The sequence below is a fragment of the Rattus norvegicus genome, chromosome 11, assembly GCF_021556685.1.
Source record: "Rattus norvegicus strain SHRSP/BbbUtx chromosome 11, alternate assembly SHRSP_T2T, whole genome shotgun sequence".
NCBI lineage: Eukaryota > Metazoa > Chordata > Mammalia > Rodentia > Muridae > Rattus > Rattus norvegicus.
The window spans coordinates 80,813,939-80,837,402 of record NC_141544.1 but is presented as its reverse complement, the minus strand read 5'-3'; the positions used below and the strand labels follow the sequence as shown (position 1 = coordinate 80,837,402).

At 47.2% G+C, this 23,464-nt stretch overlaps 1 protein-coding gene across 2 annotated transcripts in view; it reads left to right on the top strand.

Annotated features, from left to right (window-relative positions):
- Heg1 (heart development protein with EGF-like domains 1) overlaps positions 1-23,464 on the top strand; it is an 87,655-nt gene that overhangs the window by 28,279 nt on the left and 35,912 nt on the right. For both annotated transcript variants that reach the window (XM_087576949.1, NM_001427854.1), the window contains 7 exon segments: positions 5,748-6,086; positions 6,908-7,252; positions 11,575-11,793; positions 12,466-13,797; positions 16,256-16,372; positions 17,429-17,548; positions 22,050-22,153. In XM_087576949.1, the coding sequence (XP_087433075.1) occupies positions 5,748-6,086; positions 6,908-7,252; positions 11,575-11,793; positions 12,466-13,797; positions 16,256-16,372; positions 17,429-17,548; positions 22,050-22,153 (2,576 nt within the window).

The window sequence follows — 23,464 nt, the reverse complement described above, 5'->3', positions numbered from 1 at the left end:
CATTGTACTTCATAATTTCTCTACTGTTATAAATTATAAGGTAAACATCTGTGTTTTCTGATGGTCTTAGGTGACCCCTGTGAAAGGATCGTTTGACCCCCAAAGGGGTTGAGACCCACAGGTTGAGAGCTGCTGTTCTAGAACCTTCCATTTCTAATATTTGGAGTTTTGCTGACTTTCACGGTCCTTGGGTCATACTGAGGATTTCTCTTCCTTAATGACCTGGGAATTCTGCTTCGGGTGACATCAGACTGCCCTCTAAAGTGGTCGATAAAGAGGACTTTAGTGCAGAGGGCGTACCCCAGCGAGAGCCTGAGGCCAAGGAGGAAACAAACCTCAGCTCTGTTTTTAAAATGAGCCTGGCACTTTCCAGTCTACCCAGCAAGCCCCCTGTACCTCTCTTTCTACTGAATGGACATAATAAGATTCTACTAACCCTTTCTGAGTCCGTGGCTGACACAAGAGCTTCAGGCAAGTAGGCAAGAAAGCCTAAGGAGGGCCAGCAGGACCCGCCAAGGCAGACTTGGAGTCAACCTGCCTCACCTGCCTCCGTCTGATTGTCCTGTGGGGCAGATCTGTGGAGAGATGGCTCAGAGGTTAAGAACACTGACTGCTCTTCCAGGGGTCCTGAGTTCAATTCCCAGCAACCACATGGTGGCTCACAGCCATCTGTAATGGGCTCTGATGCCCTCTTCTGGTGTGTCTGAAGACAGCTACAGTGTACTCATATAAATAAAATAAATAAAATACATCTTTTAAAGAAAAGGAAAAGAGGGGTTGGGGATTTGGCTCAGTGGTAGAGCGCTTGCCTAGCAAGCGCAAGGCCCTGGGTTCGGTCCCCAGCTCCGAAAAAAAAAAGGAAAGGAAAAGAAAGCAGGTTAAGCATGCCAGTAAGTAGTGCCCCTTCATGGTTCTACTTCAATTATGGGTTTTTACCTAGAACTTTACAAAAAAATAAGATAAACTTTCTTTCCCGAGTTGCTCTGGGTCAGTATTTTATTACAGCAGTAGAACACCAAGCAGAGCACACACTGGTCAAATTTTCCACATCCTGGATAGCCAGGAGTTAATCTGTTTCTGAACAGAATCTGTGTCTTACAGCACCTGAGCATGCAGGGACGTGAGGTAGGGCCTACAGGACTATAAGGCATTGCTCTCCACCCTCCCCTGCCTCTCTGCCTCTCTAGGCTTTCTGCGGTCTCTTAGACTGTTTGTCATGGTGTGGGGTGGGGTTATAAACAAAGTAACAAGTGGCCCCGGTGAGGAGGGTGGGGAGGAAGCGCACTTCTGAAGGCACAAATGTGTATGTTGAATTGTGTGAGAGTGACTACAATTCAGCACTAAATTTAGTAGGAGCTTCCTGGAAATGGGGGCACAGGGGGAAGCTGGGTGGAGCGTGAGATTGTTGTCGGACAGTCAGCTACGGTTTGGTCCATAGGCAGTGGGCAGTGATTTCAAGAGGGGTGTTTATGTAAGGGATGCTGCAGTTCATAATAGAAATTGCTCTCACTTGCTGGCTTGTCAGAGTTGTGCTAATGTTCTTTGAAGGTGACATTTGGTAGACGCAGTAAGAGCTCGGGCGTAATAATGGGTCTCGACTTAGGGGGAGTCTTTCCTGTGGGCCGTTGAGCTGATGCGGTCCAGGTAAATTGTTCTGTGGTGATGTTACTTTGTGAAGGAAGCGAACATAAATGACTTGAGGGATGTTTGGATTTAGTCTGCCTTGTTGTAAGATCAGCTGCCTCAGCTTTCCTCCTGGGAGGTTCTGGATCGCCGTCAAGGTTGAGCAATGTGAGGATGCTGTAGGCTCTGGGGGGTTTGCCCTGTGACGGGAAAGTGACACGTGCTCACACCAGCTGAGCAGCTGTTCCCTCGGTGGCCTGTTACAAAGAAGACTAGGAACTTAGGCCTTTTTCCCAGTGGGTGGTATTCCAATTTTTAAAACTTTTTATTGAAAAATTTTTATTAGCGTAGGGAAATACATATGCCACAACGTGTAGGGGCCAGAGGACAACTTGAAGGGCTCGGTTCTCTGTCCAACCATGGGACACAGGATTGAACCCTTGTCAGGTTTGACGGCAAGGGCCTTTACCGATGAGCCATCTTACCAGATAGCCATCTTACCAGACCCATCCTTCCTTCCTTTGTTCTTTTTTAATTTTCTATTTATTTTTGCCTTTTCTGAGGTTCAGAGTCAGAAGGTTTCCCATTTCTCTAACGCCAGCCTGCTGGTTAGAAATGTAGTCTGCTTCCTCCTAGCTAGTGCCACTGGTGCCCATGTAGGGTCATAAGCAGTGCCTGTGGACAAATAAGCAAGCATCCCCCCACCCCACAGGGTTTCTCTGTGTGGCCCTGGCTGTCCTGGAACTCGCTCTGTACAGCAGACTGGCCTTGAACTCACAGAGATCCTCCCGCCTCTGCCTCCCAAGTGCCACCACCGCCTGGCTCAAGCACTCCCTTTTTTATTAATGGCAAGCACTGCTTTGCAGACACATTTCCACACGCCATAATGTGTCTTTTTTACTGTGAGGATTAAATGAAATATGTCAATCAGGCAAATAGCTCTGTGTCTGGTGTATTGCAGTTGCTTACCTGGGGATGGCTGTTTTGTTTTGTCTTACTCTGTAGTCGAGGTGGGCCTGGAACTTGCTGTGTAGACCATACTGGCTTCCCAGCTCAATATCTTCCCGCCTCAGCCTCCCGAGGTTACAGCATGTACTGTCATGCCCAACCAGGGTAGCTGGTTACGATGATGATGTGGGATGGCCGAAGGTTGCACAGTCCTCAGGCCAGGGGATTGGAGCAGCTTTCCTTTGTGACAGACAAAGCATCTGTGACCTTTGTGATTGTAGCTCCGTGGCCATTTCTTTGCTAACACTACCAAGATGGCAGGTCTGGGTTTCTCTCACTGATTCCAATGTAGTCCACATAGTGGGGTTTGTGTTTAAGGTTTTATTTGTAATTGCATGTGTGCGCATGCGCCGTGCACCCCCACCCCTCCACCAAGTCTGTGTGCAGGTTTTGCACATGAATAAAGGTGCCCTCAGAGGCCGAAGAGAGTGTTGGGATCTCTGGAGCCAGAGCCACAGGCCAGAGGCACCCAGTGTGAGTGCTGCAGACCAAACACAGGTCCTCTGAAGGAGCAACAAGCACTCCTAATTGTCAAGTCCTGTCCAATGGCCACCACTGTGCTTGGTGGGAATATTGAACAAATTACATAATGTAGTTGATTAGAAATAAAAATGTCGGGGTTGGGGATTTAGCTCAGTGGTAGAGCGCTTGCCTAGGAAGCGCAAGGCCCTGGGTTCAGTCCCCAGCTCCGAAAAAAAAGAACCAAAAAAAAAAAAAAAAAAAAGAAATAAAAATGTTTTTAAAGTAATTTGGAGACGGCTTATGGATCATATCCATATCTGGTCTCTCCTTTCTTAGACAAAACGGTTTTTGTTTTAGCACATGACAATTTTTCTTTTTTATTGTTTACAAATTTCACATATGCATATATTTTGACCAAATTCGATTCCCCCATTCCCTGCTTCCCAAAGTGCCGTTCTTTTAAGTAAGTTTTCTTTTTTTTTTTTTTTTTTTTTTTTTTTTTTTTTTTTTACTTTTATGTGCATTGGTGTTTTGCCTGCATGTATGTTTGGATGAAGGTGTCAGAAAGTTACAGATGTTTGTGAACTGCTGTTGGTGCTGGGAATTGAACCGGGCTCCATTGGGAGAGCAGTCGGAGCTCTTAATCACTGAGCCATCCCTCCAGCCCTGTGGTTTTTGTTTTCTCTTTGTGTTCCAGCAGGACTGGATGCCTTTGCACCCAGTGTCTCTGTGGGTCGCCTGCACCTGCGTCTGTTCTCATAAAGCTTCAGTAATCAGAGCAGCAGGCTGTGTCCCCGCTGTTGTGGTTTTGCACAAGAGTGAAGGGAACCTTTGCTTCCTATAATCTACCTAGATAATCTAATTTTTTTAATGCTCTTTTTATTTTTATGTGCACTGGTATTTTGCCTGGGTGTGGTTCAGACCCTCTGGAACTGGGGTTACAGACAGTTATATAAGGTACCATATGGGTGCTAGGAATTGAACCTGGGTCCTCTGGAAGAGCAGCCAGTGCCCTTAGCCGCTGAGCCATCTCTCCAGCCCCCCACTTCCCCATACTTTCTCTCAATGTCTAAAATCTGTTTGAGCTTTTGGCCACAGCTGCACGGAAGACTGGTCTTCAAAGCACTGTTTATAATAACAGCTTCCTTCTTTCCCTTTTCAGAGCCGAGATTAATGGCTGGAAGCCATTCATGGTAGGGGTATAGATCGTTCTTTGTTGCTCTTGGCTTCAAGTGGGAAAAGAAAGAAAGCACTTTTTTTCCTTGCGGATCTTTTTTTTTTCTTTTTCTTTTTCTTTTTTTTTCCGGAGCTGGGGACCAAACCCAGGGCCTTGCGCTTGCTAGGCAAGCGCTCTACCACTGAGCTAAATCCCCAACCCCTGCACCTTATTCTTGCCTGTAGTAAGGATATCTTGTTGTGCTGGGTTTGAACACAGGGCCTGGTGCATGCCAAGTAAGCTTCCTACCACTGAGTTATGGCCTCAGTCCTTTGGTGTTAGGGCTTTAAGGTACCTTGTTGAAGTCAGATCTCTTTTCGTTGTTTTACTTTTGTTTGGTTTTGTCTGGGGTCGTTTGTTTTGAGATAGGGTTCGCTGTGTATCCCCAGCTGTCCTGGAACTCACTCTAGATCAGGCTGGCCTCGAACTCGAAAAACTCCTTACCTCTGCCTTCTGAGTGATGGGATTAATGGCTTGAGCTACCACCTCCTGGCTAATGGCGAGTTCTAAAGTTCCCTTGGAAAGTGTCCCTCTGGAAGGACAGCTGGGCAGCTGTGATGAGGGGCAGACGGTATATTCAGACCTGTGGTATATAACTGAATTCCTGAGTTATCCAACAATTTCCATCCATTTTACTGATCAGGAAATAAAAAGGGGGGGGGCAACAAAACTGTCCCCAGCCTAGAGTTTTTGATTCTAGTACTATAACTGGTTTGAAGATGGCTCTCTCTAGCTTAGTGAGAGTTAGTATCTACAATAATGGAGTTTGTCTGCTTTTAGGTGAAATTAAATAATATTCCTTTGACAATAATACGTTCTCCTGTTGGTTAGTAGTTCTGTTGATGTATGTCATCTGAATGGCCTTTCAAAGTATAAGCTTTAGGCTGACCGTGATTCAGGGAATACTCAAGACCCTTTGATGCTTGGGAATCACTTTCCTAAGCCAGTAGTGTCTTGACTGTGTTCTACAGAGCCCCAGTGCTGACTGAGGGGTTGTATACCCCACACTAGCTCAACCCCGATTCACATGTGGACTGGATTTTAAGTCTGTGATAGCATTTGAACAAAAGGGTTACATCGCTAAAACCAAACTGGCAGCAACAGCTTTATCCTGGTGGCCTGTGGGATTCCTGCCTTGTGGAATGCAGTTCCTCTGTAGAACACAAGTTAATTTTTTTTTCTTCGTCTGGGTTTCTCCTATTCTTTAGCTTGAATAGAAAACTTAATTTGTGTATGGTGAGTGATCTGACTGTAACCAGCCCTGTGAGAGCGCTGAGGAGAAAGAAAAGGAGGGTCTCCTATTGCACGATACAAATGTCTGCTCTCTGTTACATCAACCATATTAAAGTGCTCATATCAAATTATTCGTGCCTAGGTAGAATCCTGATTTTCTTCGCCATTCGAGTAGTTCTGAAGCACATTTTTCCTTCTGTTTTAGCTTCTGGAAGTATGAGGAATGGGAATAACTTCACCGCTCTCCAAAACCCATCAATCACCCAGACAAAGAGCATGCTCATCACCGACACATTCACCAATGGCGTCCCAAGAACGCCCCGGTCTCTGCCTGTCAGTGTGGAGCCTACAAACGAGACAGAGGGCTTCCCCGAGCGCTCCCGACTTGCTATAACTTCAGTGTCGGTCCACTCTTCGCCCTCTGCGAAGGACTCAAGGACGGACAGCAGACTAACTGAGCATCTGGGAGATGGAGAAGGTGCTGAGCTGTTTACAGAAAATGGATATGGCTTCCCATCTATACGCTGGCAAAGTGATGCCCCCTGTGAGTAATCTACCCTTATGGGACATTTTATATAGTTCGGTGTCCTTAGGGGGCCTCTTTAGGACCATTTGCAGTCTCCGAAGGGATGTGTGACCTTAGTGACGCCTGGTCCTTTATTGGCCTTTTTATCTTTGGGCGTGGACAAACGCCATCCCTAGATGAGAACAGCAAGACTTGGAGGACGTAAGTAGAGCCAGCCCAGCTTCTGAGCTCGCTCAGCAGAGTGGAGACCTCGGCCTTGGGCTCTCACGGTTCTTCTTCCTTTCATTCTATAACGTCATCTTCAAAGGGAGGCCTGGCCTGCTCTTTATAGCTGGAGCCAGTGATTTTTGGGTATAGACCGTCTTTTTAAATAATTTGTCGGACATAAACGTATTCCCCAAATTCATAGTTTGGCTCACTCCTCATAGTTTATTTTACTATACATCGGAAGTAGAATGTTTATCGATAATCCAGCTGTTTTTAGGGGGGGAAGATGCTCTACCAACCATATTTATGCCACTGAACTTGGTAGATGTAATGACTCTTCCCTTGAGCTACTTCCTCAAGGGACAGAGAGAAACACCCAAGTCTATAAATTGCTGTTCGTGCATGCCACTCTCAAGTCTCCTGGTCTCCAGCCTTGATTTTTAAGATCACGATGTTGTTAATGTCCAATAGTTTTAGAAAAATTTGGAACACGATGGTGCACGTCGGGTGGCCCGTATAAACGCTGTTCAAGGCTCCTTGGCAGAAGGAAGCTTGCCTGAGAGAGGACATCTTAGTTGTTAAGCATCATCCCAGGTCTACTAACGGCCTTTCCCCCTGTCATATCTTCACAGCCTTCGGAGGACACCAGCTCGCCAGCAGCTCCGAAGCAGGAAATGGAAGGACCGTGCCTCTGACTGAGACTGGGTCTAAGTCAGTCTCCTCCATTGATAGTGGAGAGAGCTCAGAACCATGGTTCCCCGCCAAGAACAGAACATCTACAGATATGGCAGGAAGCTCGGCTTTGCATCCAGAAGCTGGGGGTCCTTGGGGTTTGACTCAGTCCTCACTCGATGCACGACAGCCGCAAGGTGGTGCCTCAGGGTTGGGTGGGAGGAGCTACGCAGAGTCTTCATCTTCTTCATCTACATCTTCTTCCGAGAGTCTGGATTCCCCAGCACCTGGAAGAGCGCATTCAAGTGAGTTCTTAGTCCACGGAAGCAGAGCCCAGGGCCTGAGGATGTGTCTGATCCCTCAATCTACCAAAGCATACCTTAGGAGAGGGATTTTACTATTCCCAGGCCTCTCTTAGCTGGTTAATACAAACGTGCGTACATGCTCCACTCTTTCTGCCTGGCACATCTCAACTCTTTTTCTATGGTGTATGTATGTGCGTGTGTGTGCGCGTGCGTGCGTGTATGTGCGTGTGTGTATGTGCGCGCATGGTGTGTGCACGTGCGTGTGCGCCCGCAGGCTCGCAAGCACACAGATGCAAATGGAGCCCAGTGGTCGACCTCTCATATTGTCCCTCCGAAGCGATCTACTTTATTTTGGGGATGAGTCTCTCACTTAGGCTTGGGTCTCACTGACTGACTAAGGCTGTCTACTTGTCCCTGGTGTGAAGAGTGCTGCCGTGCTCTGCTTTTGATATGAGCGCTGAGGATGGAGGTCAGATCCCTGGGCTTGCACAGCAAAAGCTTGATTGACTGAGCCATCTCCCCAGCCCCGCCTCTGAGGAGCTCCTGGCGCCACCTCCTCGTCTCTCAGATAGAGCTCTGGGGTCTTCTGTGTCCACACCCCACAGTATAGCCTGCCCCACACCCAGTGCCTTCTAACGACAACTTCTCGATGCTTCCTGTAGAAGCCGTCATATCGTGTGTGCTCTCTTGTGTACTTAATGCACATGGCCTCCATTCATCTGACATGTATCTGTACTTCTGTACTCCATCAGGAATGCGTCATTATTTATAGTGTCCCTGTGATTGTTCAGGGACACATCTTATGTAGATACATGCCGTCTTGAAATTACCAAGTTACTAGTAGCATCCTTTTTAAGTTGTGTTCCTGGCACCCCCATCAGGCAGCTCCCAACTCCAGAATATCTACCTGATGCCCTCTTCTGGCCTCCATGGGCAACTGCACTCATAGGCACGTAAACACACATGCACCTACGCATGATTTTTAAATCTTTTTTTGTAAACTAGATAAGGAGTGGCCTCATTCCTGAAATGGCCTCACTGTAGATTAGTATAATACTTTATCTCTTGGCCTCTGGATCGGCCAAAGCCTGACTAATTATAACACCTGTCTTGGCTAGTTCTCAGTCCGTCCCCTTGCTCAGTTCAAACTCAGCGGCTTCAGGCTACCGTGCTTCTGTCCGCTTCCGGCCCTGATGCGATTGCTTGCAGACCTGAATTTCACTTGTAGAGTATACACGATCTCTCAGCCTCGATCTTTTCCTTTTGCACCCATACTGGGTGGCTCAGCACCCAGGTGTCTCCCAAGTCCTTCAGCATGCCTTAAGTCACCTTCTTACCGTTGTTCTGAGTCACTGACGCACTCCTCATTTCCGGTTAAGGTTCTTTCCTGTGCCCGGATAGAGAGTGGAGAAGCACTCACACTTCAGATCTGGTCCAGCAGCTTTTCCTTCCCTCAGATTTGACAGCATCAATCAGTGGAAGACGGACTCTGTAATGTTACCGTTCCTGTGGAGGCCCCAGGCCCCAGGCTCCTCAGTAATGGCCACTGTAACTAACAGCTCTCAGCCTGGACTTCAAGATCCTCAGCCATACAGGCTTAAGTCTCTCTCTGGAAATCTGGTGACCAGGGCCTTTGGGAGGGCCTCTTGGGCTTCTTATTGGCTCCTTACAATCTTCCATTAATTTCTCCTTTGTGGTCTCTGCTTCTCTTCCTTCTGCTCTATCCATCCTCCTCCAGATGTCATAGCCATATCTAGGGAGCCTGGGTGCAATCAGGGGCACCTAGTAGGAATGGGGGTGTCAGGCGCTGCCAGGATTACTCGCACAGGCATGTGCACCCATTTACTGCACTGCCGGTGGTGATCCCAGCAGACAGGTGAACCAGCAGACAATCTGCTACTGGGCCCAGCTCTCACCACGAGCAGGGCTGGGAGTTCCAAGGCCCCCCTACTTTTTCAAAGATACAACAGCAGTTGCATCTGAGGGGTGCTGAGTTTGTACACCAGGAAGCCAGGTCTGGGCTTGAGACTCTGAATGGAGTCTCAATGGGGCCTCTGCAGTGTTGCCCAGTAGTAATGACTGCATGCATCGGAGTGGCCATGAGCAGTGCCGGGCTATGTGTCAGGCCCCCTGCACTGAGTCTCTCTGAGATTTTCAGCTGTGCAGATGCAGCCTGACCACTGGTACCGTCTTCAATCTGATACCCTCTACTCTCTGGGGCCTTTGCTACTCTTTCTGAAAATAGCCTGAAAGGTCCACTCTGGAGAAGCCTCTGGGGGGGTCTACTGCCACGGCACAGGAGAAGCAGAAGTCAGAGTCTAACTAGCCTTATGTGGGCCAGTCACAGCCGTTTGCTTTAGAGCATGCAGCCATGCTCTTAGCACCAACCACTGACTGGTGTTTTGGACCAATCACAGCATAACCCTGTCCTTTAGCACCGATCACAGCTTAACACCTGCCCTTTAGCACCTCCCTCTAGGGGAGGAAGCTCTCTCCTTTTAGCCAAAACAAGAAATGGCCTAGCCAGGCTTGGGATTACAGAAAGTCTGACTCTGTCTCAAGCAGTCCTGCCTGGGACGGTGCCCTCAGGAGCCAGTGAAGTCAGCTATGATCTTTGATCGTTGTCTTGTGACTGATGAAGCCACAAGGGTGGTTTGTTTGTTCTTCTGCTCATGAGCTTGGGCAGCAAGAGAGAGTTCCGAAGCTTCTAATGAGCCAAATTATCCGATTCTCGGCGGTTTTGCTTATTTACCGAAAAACCCAAAACATCATTGACACTAATAGTGATTTTAGGGATGATTAATGGAGCTACAGAGATGACACTCAGTGCATACGGCTCCTGCAGGAGACCTGTGTTCCTTTTTCCATCACCCTAATCAAACGGTTCACAACCAGCTGTAAGTCAGGGCATCTCACGCCCTCTCTGACCACTGTAGGTACTGCACTCATGTTTGCAAACCCACATTCAGCTACATAATTTAAAAATAAAAATAAAGGGTCTGGAGAGATGGCTCAGTGGCTAAGGGCACTTGTGACTCTTACAGAGGACCTGGGTTCCTTTCCAGCACCCACAGGGTGGCTCCCAACTGCCTGTAACTACGGTTCCAGGGAATCTGACCGAAACCCTCTTCTAGACTCTGCAGGCATCCGACACACATTTCTCTTTCTCTCTCTCTCTCTCTCTCTCTCTCTCTCACACACACACACACATACACACCCAAACATTAAAGACATAAAAATCAAAATAATTAAATAAAAACTGTTTTTAAAAGATATTTCTTTTATTTGTGTGTATGTACACAGATCGAGTTTGTACTTGATGGTCATTATTTCTGAAATGGATTTACTTAGAAATTTAATAATATAAGCTAGTTCTAAGTTTAGCATACAACATAACCCTGTCAAAAGAGAGACAGGGCATGTATTCATGTATTCGTGTGCTGCCTTCCCTCGTCCAACAAAATAGATTAAGTGCATTAAAAATAAAAGCGGGGCTGGCAAGATGGCTCAGTGGGTAAAGGTGCTTGCCGCCAAGCCTAATGCTCCTTCCCCCCCCCCAGCTGAGGATCTAACCCAGGGCCTTGCACTTGCTAGACAAGCGCTCTACCACTGAGCTAAATCCCCAACCCCAAGCCTAATGCTTTGAGCTTGATCCCCAGAACCCAAATGATGGAAGGAGAGAACAGACTCTAACTAATCATCCTCCAAGTTTCCCACTCCTGCTTTGACGTGTATGTGTGCATGCACACACACACACACATGCACTCACACACACATCCGCGCACACACACACATACACATGCTCGCATACACGCTTACACATATGCACACTCACACACACACATCTGCACCACGCGCACACACATTTTTTTTTTATTTTTATAAAAAGCACACCAATCTTACTCTCTATGCCTTTTTTGGTTCGTTTCGTTTACTTTTTGAGACAGAGTTTCTCTGTGTAGCCCTGACTGTCCTGTAACTCACTCTGCACACCAAGCTAGCTTCGAACTCAGAGACCGACCCGCCGCTGCCTCCTGAGTGCACCACTACTGTCCATAAGTATCCATGCTATTTTTTGACCCGTGTTAACTGACACTCCACACGCCCTGCCCTTAACTTGCCACCAACTTCACTGATACAACTGCGATTGTTATCTTTTATCACGGAGCAGAAATCCAGTATTCTGGATCCTTTGGCTGGAGTAATGGGAACAGAGGTATCCACCCTCTGGCCACTGAGTAAGAGCCTCAGGGAAGCCTCTGGGCTTGAATGTGAGGCTAAAAGTTCTGCCCCTGCATTTACCTGAGCTCTCTTGCCTGCAGCTCCGGAAGATGGTGCGTTGCTAAGCGACAGCTCCGCTCTGGCAGACAGCACTTCGGGGGCGCGCGCTCCTCACACATCAGCAATGTTCACCCGGAGCGGGGAGCGCACGCAGCGGTCCCTTGACCTCTCGCGTGCAGCGACCCGCTCTGCACGCCCCACTCCACGCGGGAACGTGACGGAGCACGCTGGCCTGCTATCCGGGCCACCAACCCTCGGAGGTGGGTCTTCCCACAGCCGCCTTCCTCTGCTATCTGCGGATTGATTCGCAGTCCTGGGATGTTAAATTGGCTGGCAGCTCAAAAGTAGCTTACTGCTTATTAGGAAAAGAACTTTCCTGGGTTCGGTCCTCAGCTCCGAGAAAAAAAAAAAAAAAAGGACAAGAACTTTCTGGGTTCTCCCACCCCTCTCGCCTCATGCTTGCTTGAGGTATATGGGATGACATCTGCCTGAGGGGTTGAAAATAAAGGAGAACAGTAACTATGGTGAAGACCATCTACCGGGAAGAAATACCTCATTAGACAGAGCGGAAAGTTGGGAGTGTTTTTCTTTTTCCATTTGATAATGGTGATTACTGTTTCGGATCTGGGGAGCTTTTCAAGTGCAGTTTGTTTTTATTAGAAAGGGGCATAGGGAAGGACTTTGGAAACATTTCCTATTTTTAGGCTACTGGTCCCCACTTAACGTCATCATCACTGCTCCTCACAGGAAGGGGGACCTACTCTGAGTGACCCTGACTATTTTAGCCTTCCTCTGTCATCCTCACTCAGAGTGCTGGCCACAGAAATCAGTGTCTTCCTCCTGGAGGAAGACACAAAGAGTATTTATTTTCTAGTGCTTGTTTCAAAGATTTTTCATTTACTTGACCCAACTCTTGTCTTTTCTGTTCACAGTCACTGGACTTAGCTACACTCAAGAGCATGGCTCAGACGCTGGACAAAGGACTTCCAGCGACCACACAGACCATGCCTATGTTCCGTCTACTTTCACCAAAGGAGAACGGACGTTGCTGTCCATTACAGATAACACTTCCTACTCGGAGGCCGGCGAGAGCTCAACCTCTTCCATTAAGATCTCAGACTCTACACACTTGGACTCTCCTTCTCAGGCTCAGCCTAAGCAAAGTAGCCAGTCCTCCTACAATGGTGAGCCTGCTCAGTCTTCCACCGAGTCACCGGTTCTGCCTACGTCCAGCCTTCCACCCCACACACCCACCGTTAATATGCCAAACACCTCAGTTCTCGATACCAGCACCGAACCTGTTGAGGACCCATCTGATTCAGGGGTGCCTTCAATGCCGCCCTCACCGTCACAGCCCCAGCCATTCTCATCAGCCTTACCGTCAACCGGGTCTCCCATACAGCAGCTAAAGTCTACCTCTGAGACAGCCACGTCCTCACCGTCAGCTTCACCGGTCTCCTTAATGGTGTCGACTCTCGTCCCATATCCTGTCTCACAGACAACTTTCACACATCTGTCTTCCACCCTAGCCCCTCACCAGGCAAGGGAGCCGCCACGTGTGACTTCAGTCCAAATGTCAACGACGGTAGCAGCCGTTGTGTTGATCCCCAGCAACCAAACCGCAGACCCCAAGAACCAGAGCACCCCACAGCAAGAGAAACCCATCACAGGAGCTAAATCACCAAGCTTCGTGTCTCCGCCCACAGACTCTACCAGAGCAGTAACAGTGAGCCTTCCTCCAGGGGCCCCAGGGGCCCCAGCCTTAACAGGGTTCTCCACAGAGCCAGCCCTTCCAGCCACAAGCACCAGCTTAGCCCAGAGGTCTCCAGCTTTGACATCCACCATGTCCCAGACTACTACTAACTCTCCTGTGACCAGTCCCAGCACCCCGTCACGTGTAGAAGCTTTGACCCCAGATCCTGTAGCTGTGCACACTACCCCGAAGAAACAATACCTCCCAACCAACCCTGAAATTCTAGTGCCACAAATCTCAACTAAAGGGGCCATCACCACAGAAGGGAACCAGGGTTATACGGATCCTACCACTCACTCAATCCCTCTGACCACATCAACCATACCAGCAGAAGAAATGACCACGGAGATTGGCCATGCGGAAGAGTCCAGCCTGGTTTCACATTTTCTTAGACCGTCTTCACCTCAGACCACAGATGTTTCCACAGCTGAAATGTTGACTTTCAAATATACCACCTTTGCTGCTCAGAGTACCCTGCAGTCACCAACAGCACTGTCACCTCTAACCCCAGGTAAAGTGCATCTTAACAAATACCTTGGCCACTAGGCCCTGTCTAACATTAGAGCTGCAAGGGGCTTGTGGTTTGTGTGAATGTGTAGACATGGCTAGTATCTGGGTCTGTTTTACGACTTGGAATGACTCCCACTGAAATACAAGGCATGAAGTATGGGCAGTGTGGGCCTAATTTTCTCCTGATATCCCCCCCACGTTACGTGATTCTTTCTGAAGAACGAGGAGAGAGGACACTTTGACCCTGTTTGACATGCATAGAAGATATAACTGTACCCTGTCATACCCTGTAATTGTCAAACGTTTCGACTGTGCCTTTAACTCACCTAAGGTCAATGCCAGCCAGGCATAGATGTGGGTTTGCACAGTGGAGAAGCTGAAAGAGCAACTTTCATGGGGCTAAGATACAGAATGTCGGCAAAACACTTGCCTAGCGTGTGTGTGTGTGCACGCACACACACACACACACACACACACACACACACACACACACACACACAGAGTCTCCCACAGGTTCTCAGGCACCACAAAAGGAACTTTGGGGTGGCTTGTTAGAGGGAGGTGTGAGTTGAATGTCTGCTTTCCAAAAAAGAACCCAGAGCTTCCACCTCAGTCAGCTCAGGGGCTTTCCGAGGTCAAAGGCTTCTCTCTATCAAGGGAGGCCACAAGTTCTTTGCTAGTTGGTAACCAGAAGACATGCAAACAAAAGGACGTTCAACAGACCTCATCCCAGTGAACGCTTGACCAGAGTTTCTTTGCCCTGTGGGTCAGGTTATCTGTTCAGCATGTTGAAGGTGCTGGTGTCAGGGGAGAAAAGGCAAGCCCGGGTTAAGAAAGGCAGGAGGAAGACAGCAGGATGTGGCGTTCCCAGTGCGCTGGTAGGTGATCCAGACTCAGACAGGGAGGACTGCTGTTGAAGGAGGAGAGAGAGATTGACCTCTTAAGTTACAGGGAAAGGATGGGAAGGGTGTGTGGTGGCTACAGCCAAGAGCTCAGTTTGTGGTACGAATCTCAGTGAGGATGAACCTAGAGTTCAGGGTCATAAGCTGTCCCCACTGCTAGGCCACAGCGCTCCCTCCTCAGCAGCCTGAGTAGTCTTCTCCAGAAAAACCTTCACTTCAGCAGACTCCCTTAAAGCGAGCGTTAGCTGTGACGGTTGCTGGAGGTGTTTGCAGCACGTTTGTGGCAAACCATAGAATTACCTAAGGGCACAGTGTTTAATTACGTAGGTGCTCTGCTCATGTGGGTGATGCTAGGTAACATGTAAGGTACGGGGGCTGGAGAGAGGACATCCTTTCCTGTAGTGGTCCGGAGTTTGCTTCCTAGCACTCATGTGGAGAAGCTCACAACCACTTGTAATTCCAACTCAAGGGGTGTAGCGCCTCCTCCTGGGCTCCGTAAGCAGTGTGCCCACAGGCCCATACCCGCACCCCACATAATTTCACACACCCCACAGACACATAATTTCAAAGTGATAAATTTCAGCAAGGGCTGTGAAGAACATGATAGCCATGTCAACAGCAGCCCACTTGTTTCAGGCTATTTTGAAGGACCTGACTTCTGTTTTCTTTCCCTCCTCCCTGCAAGTGATAATATGGTTTCCAGCTTTTCAAAACCCCCTATAAAACAAGTATCTCATAACCGTGATGTGACCTTTCTCACTATAGAGAGCAAGACAGAGGTGGGCACCATGAGGCAGGGAACGAATTAATATTCCATGGTGACATTAAAGTTTAACCATAGAGGCCCTCCTGAATTCAGATGGAGCCTATTTCTGTACATGGAAAGAACTTAGCATGAGAGACCTGTAATCCTAGCGCTTGGGAGGTGGAGTTAAGCCGATCAGGGGCTCAAGGCCATCCTGAGCTATACAGTTAATTTGTGGCCAGCCTGGGCTACAGGAGACCATCTCAAGATAAATCAAAAACAACAAAAAGCGTAGCAACTGCAAATAAATGTACGTGTTCCAAGATTTTTTTTCAAATAAAGGTTTCGAGAGTTTTGACAAAGTCCAAGAGAAAAAAGGAACCACACATATGTATGCGTTCGTGCACACAGAGTGGATCTTGGAGCAGACAGGATAAGTTGATCAGGGAGTCTTTCCACCTTAGAACATGTTTTAAGTTGGCATTTACTGAGCCCAGTAGAATCTTCTAAGTATCGCACAGGCAATATAGTTATTGGCCCTGAACCAAGTGGCCCGCAAGAAGCATTTAGTATTCGTGCTTACAGTCAGGTATGCAATTACCTAGCCCTTGAATACGGACCCAAACCACATCTGTGCCCAGTACCATGATCTCTGTCTTCGCGCCTCTGGGGACCCTGCTCTCTTTCCGTGGGCGTGAGGTTTCTCAGGGCAGGTGAACCAACGTGAGCTAGAACCAAGCGTTAGCTTTGAGAGCGAGATATTCGCCAGAGCTGCTTTGACATCGCCTGTGTTATTCCTTCAATGTGCTTAGTCCACAGCTGTCCCGTGAACCCTTGTCTTCACGACGGCAAATGCATTGTGGACCTCGCCGGTCGTGGGTATCGATGTGTGTGCCCGCCTGCCTGGCAAGGGGAGAACTGCAGCGTGGGTAAGAGGCAGGATCGTTTGCTGTGATGTTACCTTGGGCTAATGGGCTATTCATAAATCCCTTTTCCAGGGTGGACGGCATGTACTGTGCTTTCAGAGGACCCAAGTTTGGGTACTATAACCCATATTGGGGGAGGGGCTTCATTACTGCCTATAATTGAAGCTCAAAAGCAATTGGACGTCTCTGCCCTCTGCAGGCACCTGCACTCATGCGTGCACACACATACACACAATTAAAAACAATCGTTTTTAAAAGAGACTTTCTCTTCTAGAGTGTACAAAGGTGAGATTTTTTTTTTAAGTTTTATAGTCTTCCTGTTTGAGTTTTAGGATGCTTGTGGGTTGTCTGTATGATAACATGAAGGACCACAGCATGTTACAGACAAACTTTTGGCCTGGTTCTGGTCTATAGAGTCTCTACGCCCCTGCAACACCAGACCTTCTAGAGCTCCCTAAAGATACCTACACTCTCCTGCCGTGGGCATTTACTCTGCTGGTTCCTCAGCTCAGAATCATACCCTCTTCCCAAAGATCTGCTCGTCGAAGTCTCTTTAGTTTTATGTATTATTTTAGTATAATTGAAGACAGTCTTTAATTCTTCCCTGCATCAAAATCTACTGTTTCTGCTGGGCATGTCTTTAATCCCAGCACCCAGGAGCCAGAGAGAGTAGGGATCTCTAAGAGTTCAAGACCACTGTGGGGCTGGAGAGGTGGCTCAGCCGTTAAAGGCTAGGCTCACAACCAAAAATATAAGACCACTCTGCTCTACACATTGAGTTCCAGGCCAGCCAGGGATAAGAGGATGAGACTCTGTCTCGAAACAACAGCAGCCAACTAGATCTACGTTTATCTCTGTACCTCCACATCCGCCTTGATATAGTTGATTCTTTGTACGGCTACCACTGCCCTGGCAGGCAGGCAGCCCCTTGAGGACAAGGTGGTTTCCCGTTCTTCTTCAACAGCACTCCACACGGTGCCACTTGGATCTTAGTATATACTGGATAATGGCTCTTTGTCCGCCACCCCATCAACATGCTCTTGTTTGTCACCCCTGCAGATGTGAACGAATGCCACTCCAGCCCCTGTCCTCCCCTGGCCGTGTGCAACAATACTCAGGGATCTTTCACCTGCAGATGCCCAGTCGGGTACCAGTTGGAGAAAGGGATATGCAGTCTGGGTAAGAGAATTACGTCTGGGGGTTGAGGATTTAGCTCAGTGGTAGAGCGCTTGCCTAGGAAGCGGAAGGCCCTGGGTTCGGTCCCCAGCTCCGGAAAAAAAGAACCAAAAAAAAAAAAAAAAAAAAAAAGAGAATTACGTCTGCCTTAGAACCGACGCTTTCCTTCCTGATCAAAGTCAAGCTAAAAAAATATGCAGGGAAATAGAACTGAAGCACGTTGCCTGTTACTCCAACCCTGGCAGATGCAATACTGTCCTTTGCCATTTGTTGATGTACATTATATTTTTATATATTAAGTTCAAGAGATATCTATAAGTATAGCCCTGTGATAGTTAAAAAAGGAACAAATACCTTAATGCCTGCATAATGTGCTCATTTGTACAAAACAAACATTGTTTGCTCAACCATTCTACCCTTCAGTTAAAAAAAAACAAAAGGATATTCCAGCTACATAGGTGTTTTAGAAATCCTTTATTTACTTACAGTCTCAGAGCATTCATTTTTATTTATTTATTTTAGGGTTAAAAAAACAGTAAAATTCTGATTGCCTTCTGTGTGTACGGATTCTTCTCGTTTTTTGAAAGTGGTCCTCGAGTTGCTAGCCACAGACAGGTACATTTTAACACAGCCGCTCCTGGAATCTGGCTAGGATATCGGTCATGTTTGTTCCTCATTGACAGGTCCACGAAGCTCCCCGGTTTTCCATTCACTCTTCATCCTATAGGCTAAACGCCCATGGTACAAGCACAACACATGCTCATAGCACAAAGCACATGTGGGCATCATGATCTGAGTGGTGTGCATTTCATAACTGAAATTTATAACCTATGTAGTCTGCTACATAAACTGGTCTTCATTGTGATGATTGTTATATTAAAGAGATAAAGTGAGAGAGAGAGACAGAGAGAGAGAGAGAGAGAGAGAGAGGAAAAATACAATTACCACCGTGACAGAGTATTCTAAAGCTCCAAGAAATTAATTTTTCTGAGGAAAAATAAAAATCAAACTTCCTAAGGGAAAAAAAAAAGTCAACAAAAATGCAGCAAAAACTAAGGCTCTGAGGTGCTCAGTGGCCAAGCGTGGGTCCCAGCTGACCAGAGCCCACAGTTTTCTGTTATACAACAGTGTATTTTTTTTTTTTGTAAGAGCATTCTTGCATACGGGGTGTGACCCTTGTTGGGTTGCTGAATTTAACACCTTGCTTGCTGGAGAAGTTAGAATGAGAACTTCAGTTTCAAAGCTAAAACTTTTTTTTTTTAAAAGATTTATTCATTTATTATATATAAGTACACTGTAGCTGTCTTCAGATACACCAGAAGAGGGCATCAGATCTCTTTACAGATGGTTGTGAGCCACCATGTGGTTGCTGGGAATTGAACTCATGACCTCTGGAAGAGCAGTCAGGTGCTCTTAACCGTTGAGCCATCTCTCCAGCCCTCAAAGCTAAAACTTATCAGGTAGAAGAACCTGTCTCTTTATCAGCTACCGTTGCCCGGGTGATGGCTCATGCACAGTGATCAGCCAGTGTTTTTGGGAGAACCTGTGTCTGTGTTGCCTGCAAACGTTATCTGCATGAACCCCTAATACCCACAGACAGAAGCGGCTTCTTAAGGCTGGCACTCGACTAAAATAAGAATTTCGAAAATTGCCCGAAATATTAAAAAAAAAAAAAAGAGCATTGTTTTCTAAAAAAGGGAAATCTACCTATGTAGATTTGAGTCAAAATCAAGAATTCCACTCATTCTTATGCATCCGGGTAGCCTGTTCTGTGTAGCCACACCCTATGGGGAACTAGCTGAGAGTATGCAGTTCAAAATAAAGGAGACGGCAGTAGTCTCCTCGTCGTCGTCGTTGTTTGTGTTTGGAAGCCGAGGGAAAGCTGTGTGCCAGATTTCAAATGCCTGGCTTTAGGCTCCCAGCCACCACCTGCACTGAGTAGCCAGAGCCTCAGTGTCCCCATCTGTTAAATCAGATTACAGCATGCTCCCCTGCCCACTCAAGGTTTTGGGAATGTCGAATAAAACGATCTGTTTGAGCAAGCTCTGAGTGTGAAGGGCTGTCCAGATGGAAGGCAGTGTTCGCCAGACTGGATGCTGTAAAAACAAACTGCTCTCAATACAGAGCAGTTGTGAGAGGTCAGTGGTGAAACCAGCGGTTAAACGAGATAAAAATCTTATCTTGGGCCAGTAAGGTGGTCCAGCAGATAAAGGTGCTCGAGGCTGAGTCTGACCAGCTGAATTCGGATTGCTGGGACCCACGAGGCAGAAGGAAACCAGTTCCAACAAGCTGTTCTCTGAATTACTCAGGAGTGCGTTGGGCCGTGAACACACGGCAAATGCATGCAGGCAGGCCCAAAGTAAATAAATGTAATTTTTTAAAATACCCGTTTTAAAGCTGGACGGCGTAACTGCAGTTGTGGAGGTTGTCTCGAATGCACTAACTGTATTAAAAACAGGGACACATCTGTGTCTCTCCGCAATGTCAGAATTTATTGAATAACAATAAGTTCACAAGCTACTTCAATTTCATTTGCTGTAATTTGCCAAATTATTCTGATCTCCCTTGATAGCTGGCCATTGGCAAAGCATAGGTTTATTTCAGATTTGATTACTAATATTAGCTCAGATCACACATTACACATCACAGTAAAGGGGTGTATGTGTGTGACAGAATAGCTACCAAAGGGTTAATGAGGCCACAGCAAAGTTCAAGAAGTTTAAAGGAGCCTTAGGAGAACTGATAAAGAGGAGGAGAGAGGGGTTGGGGATTTAGCTCAGCGGTAGAGCGCTTGCCTAGCAACCTAGCAACCGCAAGGCCCTGGGTTCGGTCCCCAGCTCCGGGGGTGGGGGGGGTGGGGTGGGGTGGGGGGGTGGGAAGAGGAGGAGAGAATCAGTCACTTTAGGGGTTAGAGGAGGACCAAGCTGCTATGGGAGTGCAGGCTTAAGCTAAGACTATTCTTGTCAGAGCAGCTGAAGAGGCTCAGGACTATGAAGCACAGGCCGATGTAGACCACAGGGGTGAGGTCTTACACAGAACGGGGACCAGATGGACAGAGGACAGAGAATGCCACGTCAAGAGTGGAGACTGAGCCGAGCTGAAGTCCTATAGTCTTATAGTCCCTGTGCATACTGGGTGTTCAGATGCCAGGTTGCTAGGGCCGTTGCCATAGGAGTGTAAGAAGTCCTCCCCTTTATGGGTTACAGGAGTAGCTGCTGCACCCTTCCGAGGTGTATTTCATAAGCTCTTAGGGCCTCCCTTTCCAATAAGAGTTTTATTTTAGTAAGCCCCTACACCCATACAGATCCAATCTAATTGATACATCTTTGCAACAAGATATTTAGCAGTCCGTGCCCCATGCTGGGCAGGAAGGGAGTGTCTTTATCCACAGCATGAAATAGAGTTAAATGCTGCTTGTAAAATGGAGTCACCCAGGGCAAAGCATAGGCTGAAAGTCCCTGTTTTTACAATAAGCAGGAACTTAAGTCAAGCCACGGCCTCATCGTCACAGAGGTATAAATGCCTTAGGCAGATCCCTTCCAGGAAAGAAGACAGGGTTTGGGAGAGGACAGATGATATTGCTCATGCTAAAAACAGAAGGCACAGGCAGAAAACTTCTGTGTGCCTAACCCTTACCCCTGGGTTCTTTCCTGACGGGAGAGTCTGGATTTGAACCTGGGCATGTGAGAAGTGAAGCGAGCAGGTCAGGTGACTTGTATGCAGAGTGCCTGCCTACGGTAGCACAGATGGGAGGAAAGCAGTTCAACGCCTTTCTCTTTTCAAGTCATTTGGCTTCATTGTTTGCAGAGAGGCATGCAAATTAGAGCGTGGCTGAAATGCTTTCCCTTGGCCCAGAGTGTTTTCAAAGAGCTGCCTGCTGTTCAGAAAGAGTCCTGAGCAGCTGGCTGCACTGAACTGTGGAACAAGCAGAAGGGTGTTAAATAAGAACTAGAGGCTTTAGTCAGTTAACTCTGAAATGTTTTCCCTGGCTCACTTGCTAGCCTTCCTCTTCATACAGCATGCAAGCTTTTTGTGTTAGGAGGGCCTCAGCCCCTGGGTCTCAGGTCATTTTTCTTCTGTGTAGAGGAAAAGATATGAATTTAAGATAATGATAAGATGTAACTTAATATGATAAGTTGATATAATGGTAAGTAGTAATTGATAAATATAATTTAATATGATGAGGGATAAGATCCAGCTCTAAAAACGAGCCTTAAAATTAGGGAGGCTTCTCCCCCTTTCTGGACCCAGCAGTGTTTCTGACATGGGCTGTTTCCTTTACGTGGCTGATAATAATGGAATCTTAGCACCTTGGAGTCTAAACCTACTGTAAATGTTCGTCACCCTTTGGTCGCCTTAAAGAGGAAGGAGTATATTTACCCTCAAGAAGCACACACACATTGTCCTGTTGGGGAATAAGGTTGTCTGTCCCAGAGATTTACAGACGCGTACCTTTACACTGGTCTCTGCTGTGTGGCTTAATGGTCCATGTTTTCCTCTTCAGTTAGAACCTTCGTGACCGAGTTTAAGTTAAAGAAGACTTTTCTCAATACTACTGCAGAAAACCATTCCAGCACTCACGAACTTGAAAAGGAGCTCGCTCAAACAGTAAGTTTCTGAACAACTAATCCTCTAAACTAATCCTAACTAAAGTTTCTGCAACGCTAATCCTCTGCTTGCTAGACCATCTCATTCAGAAGTGCATACTCCTTAGGGTCACCCATACCCCCCAGACTTACTTCCGTATTCACAGGGAAAGTTTAAGGTGAAGTAAAAAATTGGAAATCGAAGAAAAGTGTCAGGATCTGAAGAGTGCTGCTTCAGGCACATCTTCATGAGTGGTTCCCATCTGCCAGGCTTTCGTTTTCCTGTGCAAACACAGAGTCAACAGGCATGGCAGCGCCCTGTGCCTGTGTGAGCTGCGGGTGAGGAGGAGAGACCAGAAAGGCATAGTGTCCCATCTGCTATGATACCTGGCGTGACCTCCTTGTGTTCTCAGAGCTTGGAGAAAGGCCACTCTCTCCTCAAAGGATGCCAGCAGCCTGATCCTAATTCCAATTAGGCTTGGAGCTGGGCTTGGGCGCTCACAATGTAAATTATCTGGAAGCCTTGGATGCTGCTCTTTTTCCCCCTTTGCTTTTATAGTAGGAAAGAAGGACGGATAGAAAGAAACGGAAACGAAACCCAGACAATACATCTTGTTCTCAACTGCTGACCAAGTCAAAGATTTGGTGTTTGGGAACTGAAATTTGCCATTACACTAAATTAGAGATGAAATTGAATTAGATTACATTGAATTACTGTTCATATATTAGCCACTACATTGAATTAGAGTTCGTATATTAGCCAGGAATTAAGTGTTCTTATAAGACTGTGGATTTTATTTGTATTTTAATTTCATTTCCATGTCTATCGAGCATTTAATCTATGACAGGGACTATGCCAGAGGCTCAGTCCTGTAAGAGGGTGGGTGACACATGTGCATATGGAAAACAGGAAGGCTCTGGAAGCTGATGGTGTTGTCTGAGTCCACACCAAGCACAAGCAGTGTTGAAAGCAGTCTCCTAGATCACTAACGTTACACTAACTGCAAGTCTGGAGGTTTCCAAGAGCACTCTACATTTCAATAATTTACTAGGAGGACCCACAGAACGTATTGGAGGCCATTATCTTCACAGATGCAGTCCATTGCTCTGACAAGTCGTAAGTTAAAATTAGCTAAGGGAAGCAATGCATGAGCCAGAGTCTGGGGGTTCCAAATGCAGAGCTTCTAATTGCTGTCCCTGTGGTATTACTGACATTGTTGCTACCTCTTGGCAACAGTGTGTAACTACATGGAGTCCTGCCAACCATCATGCTTACCTGAGCCTTGAGGTCTGAAGCATTTATTTGGATGTCCCCATATAGACATGGTTGACT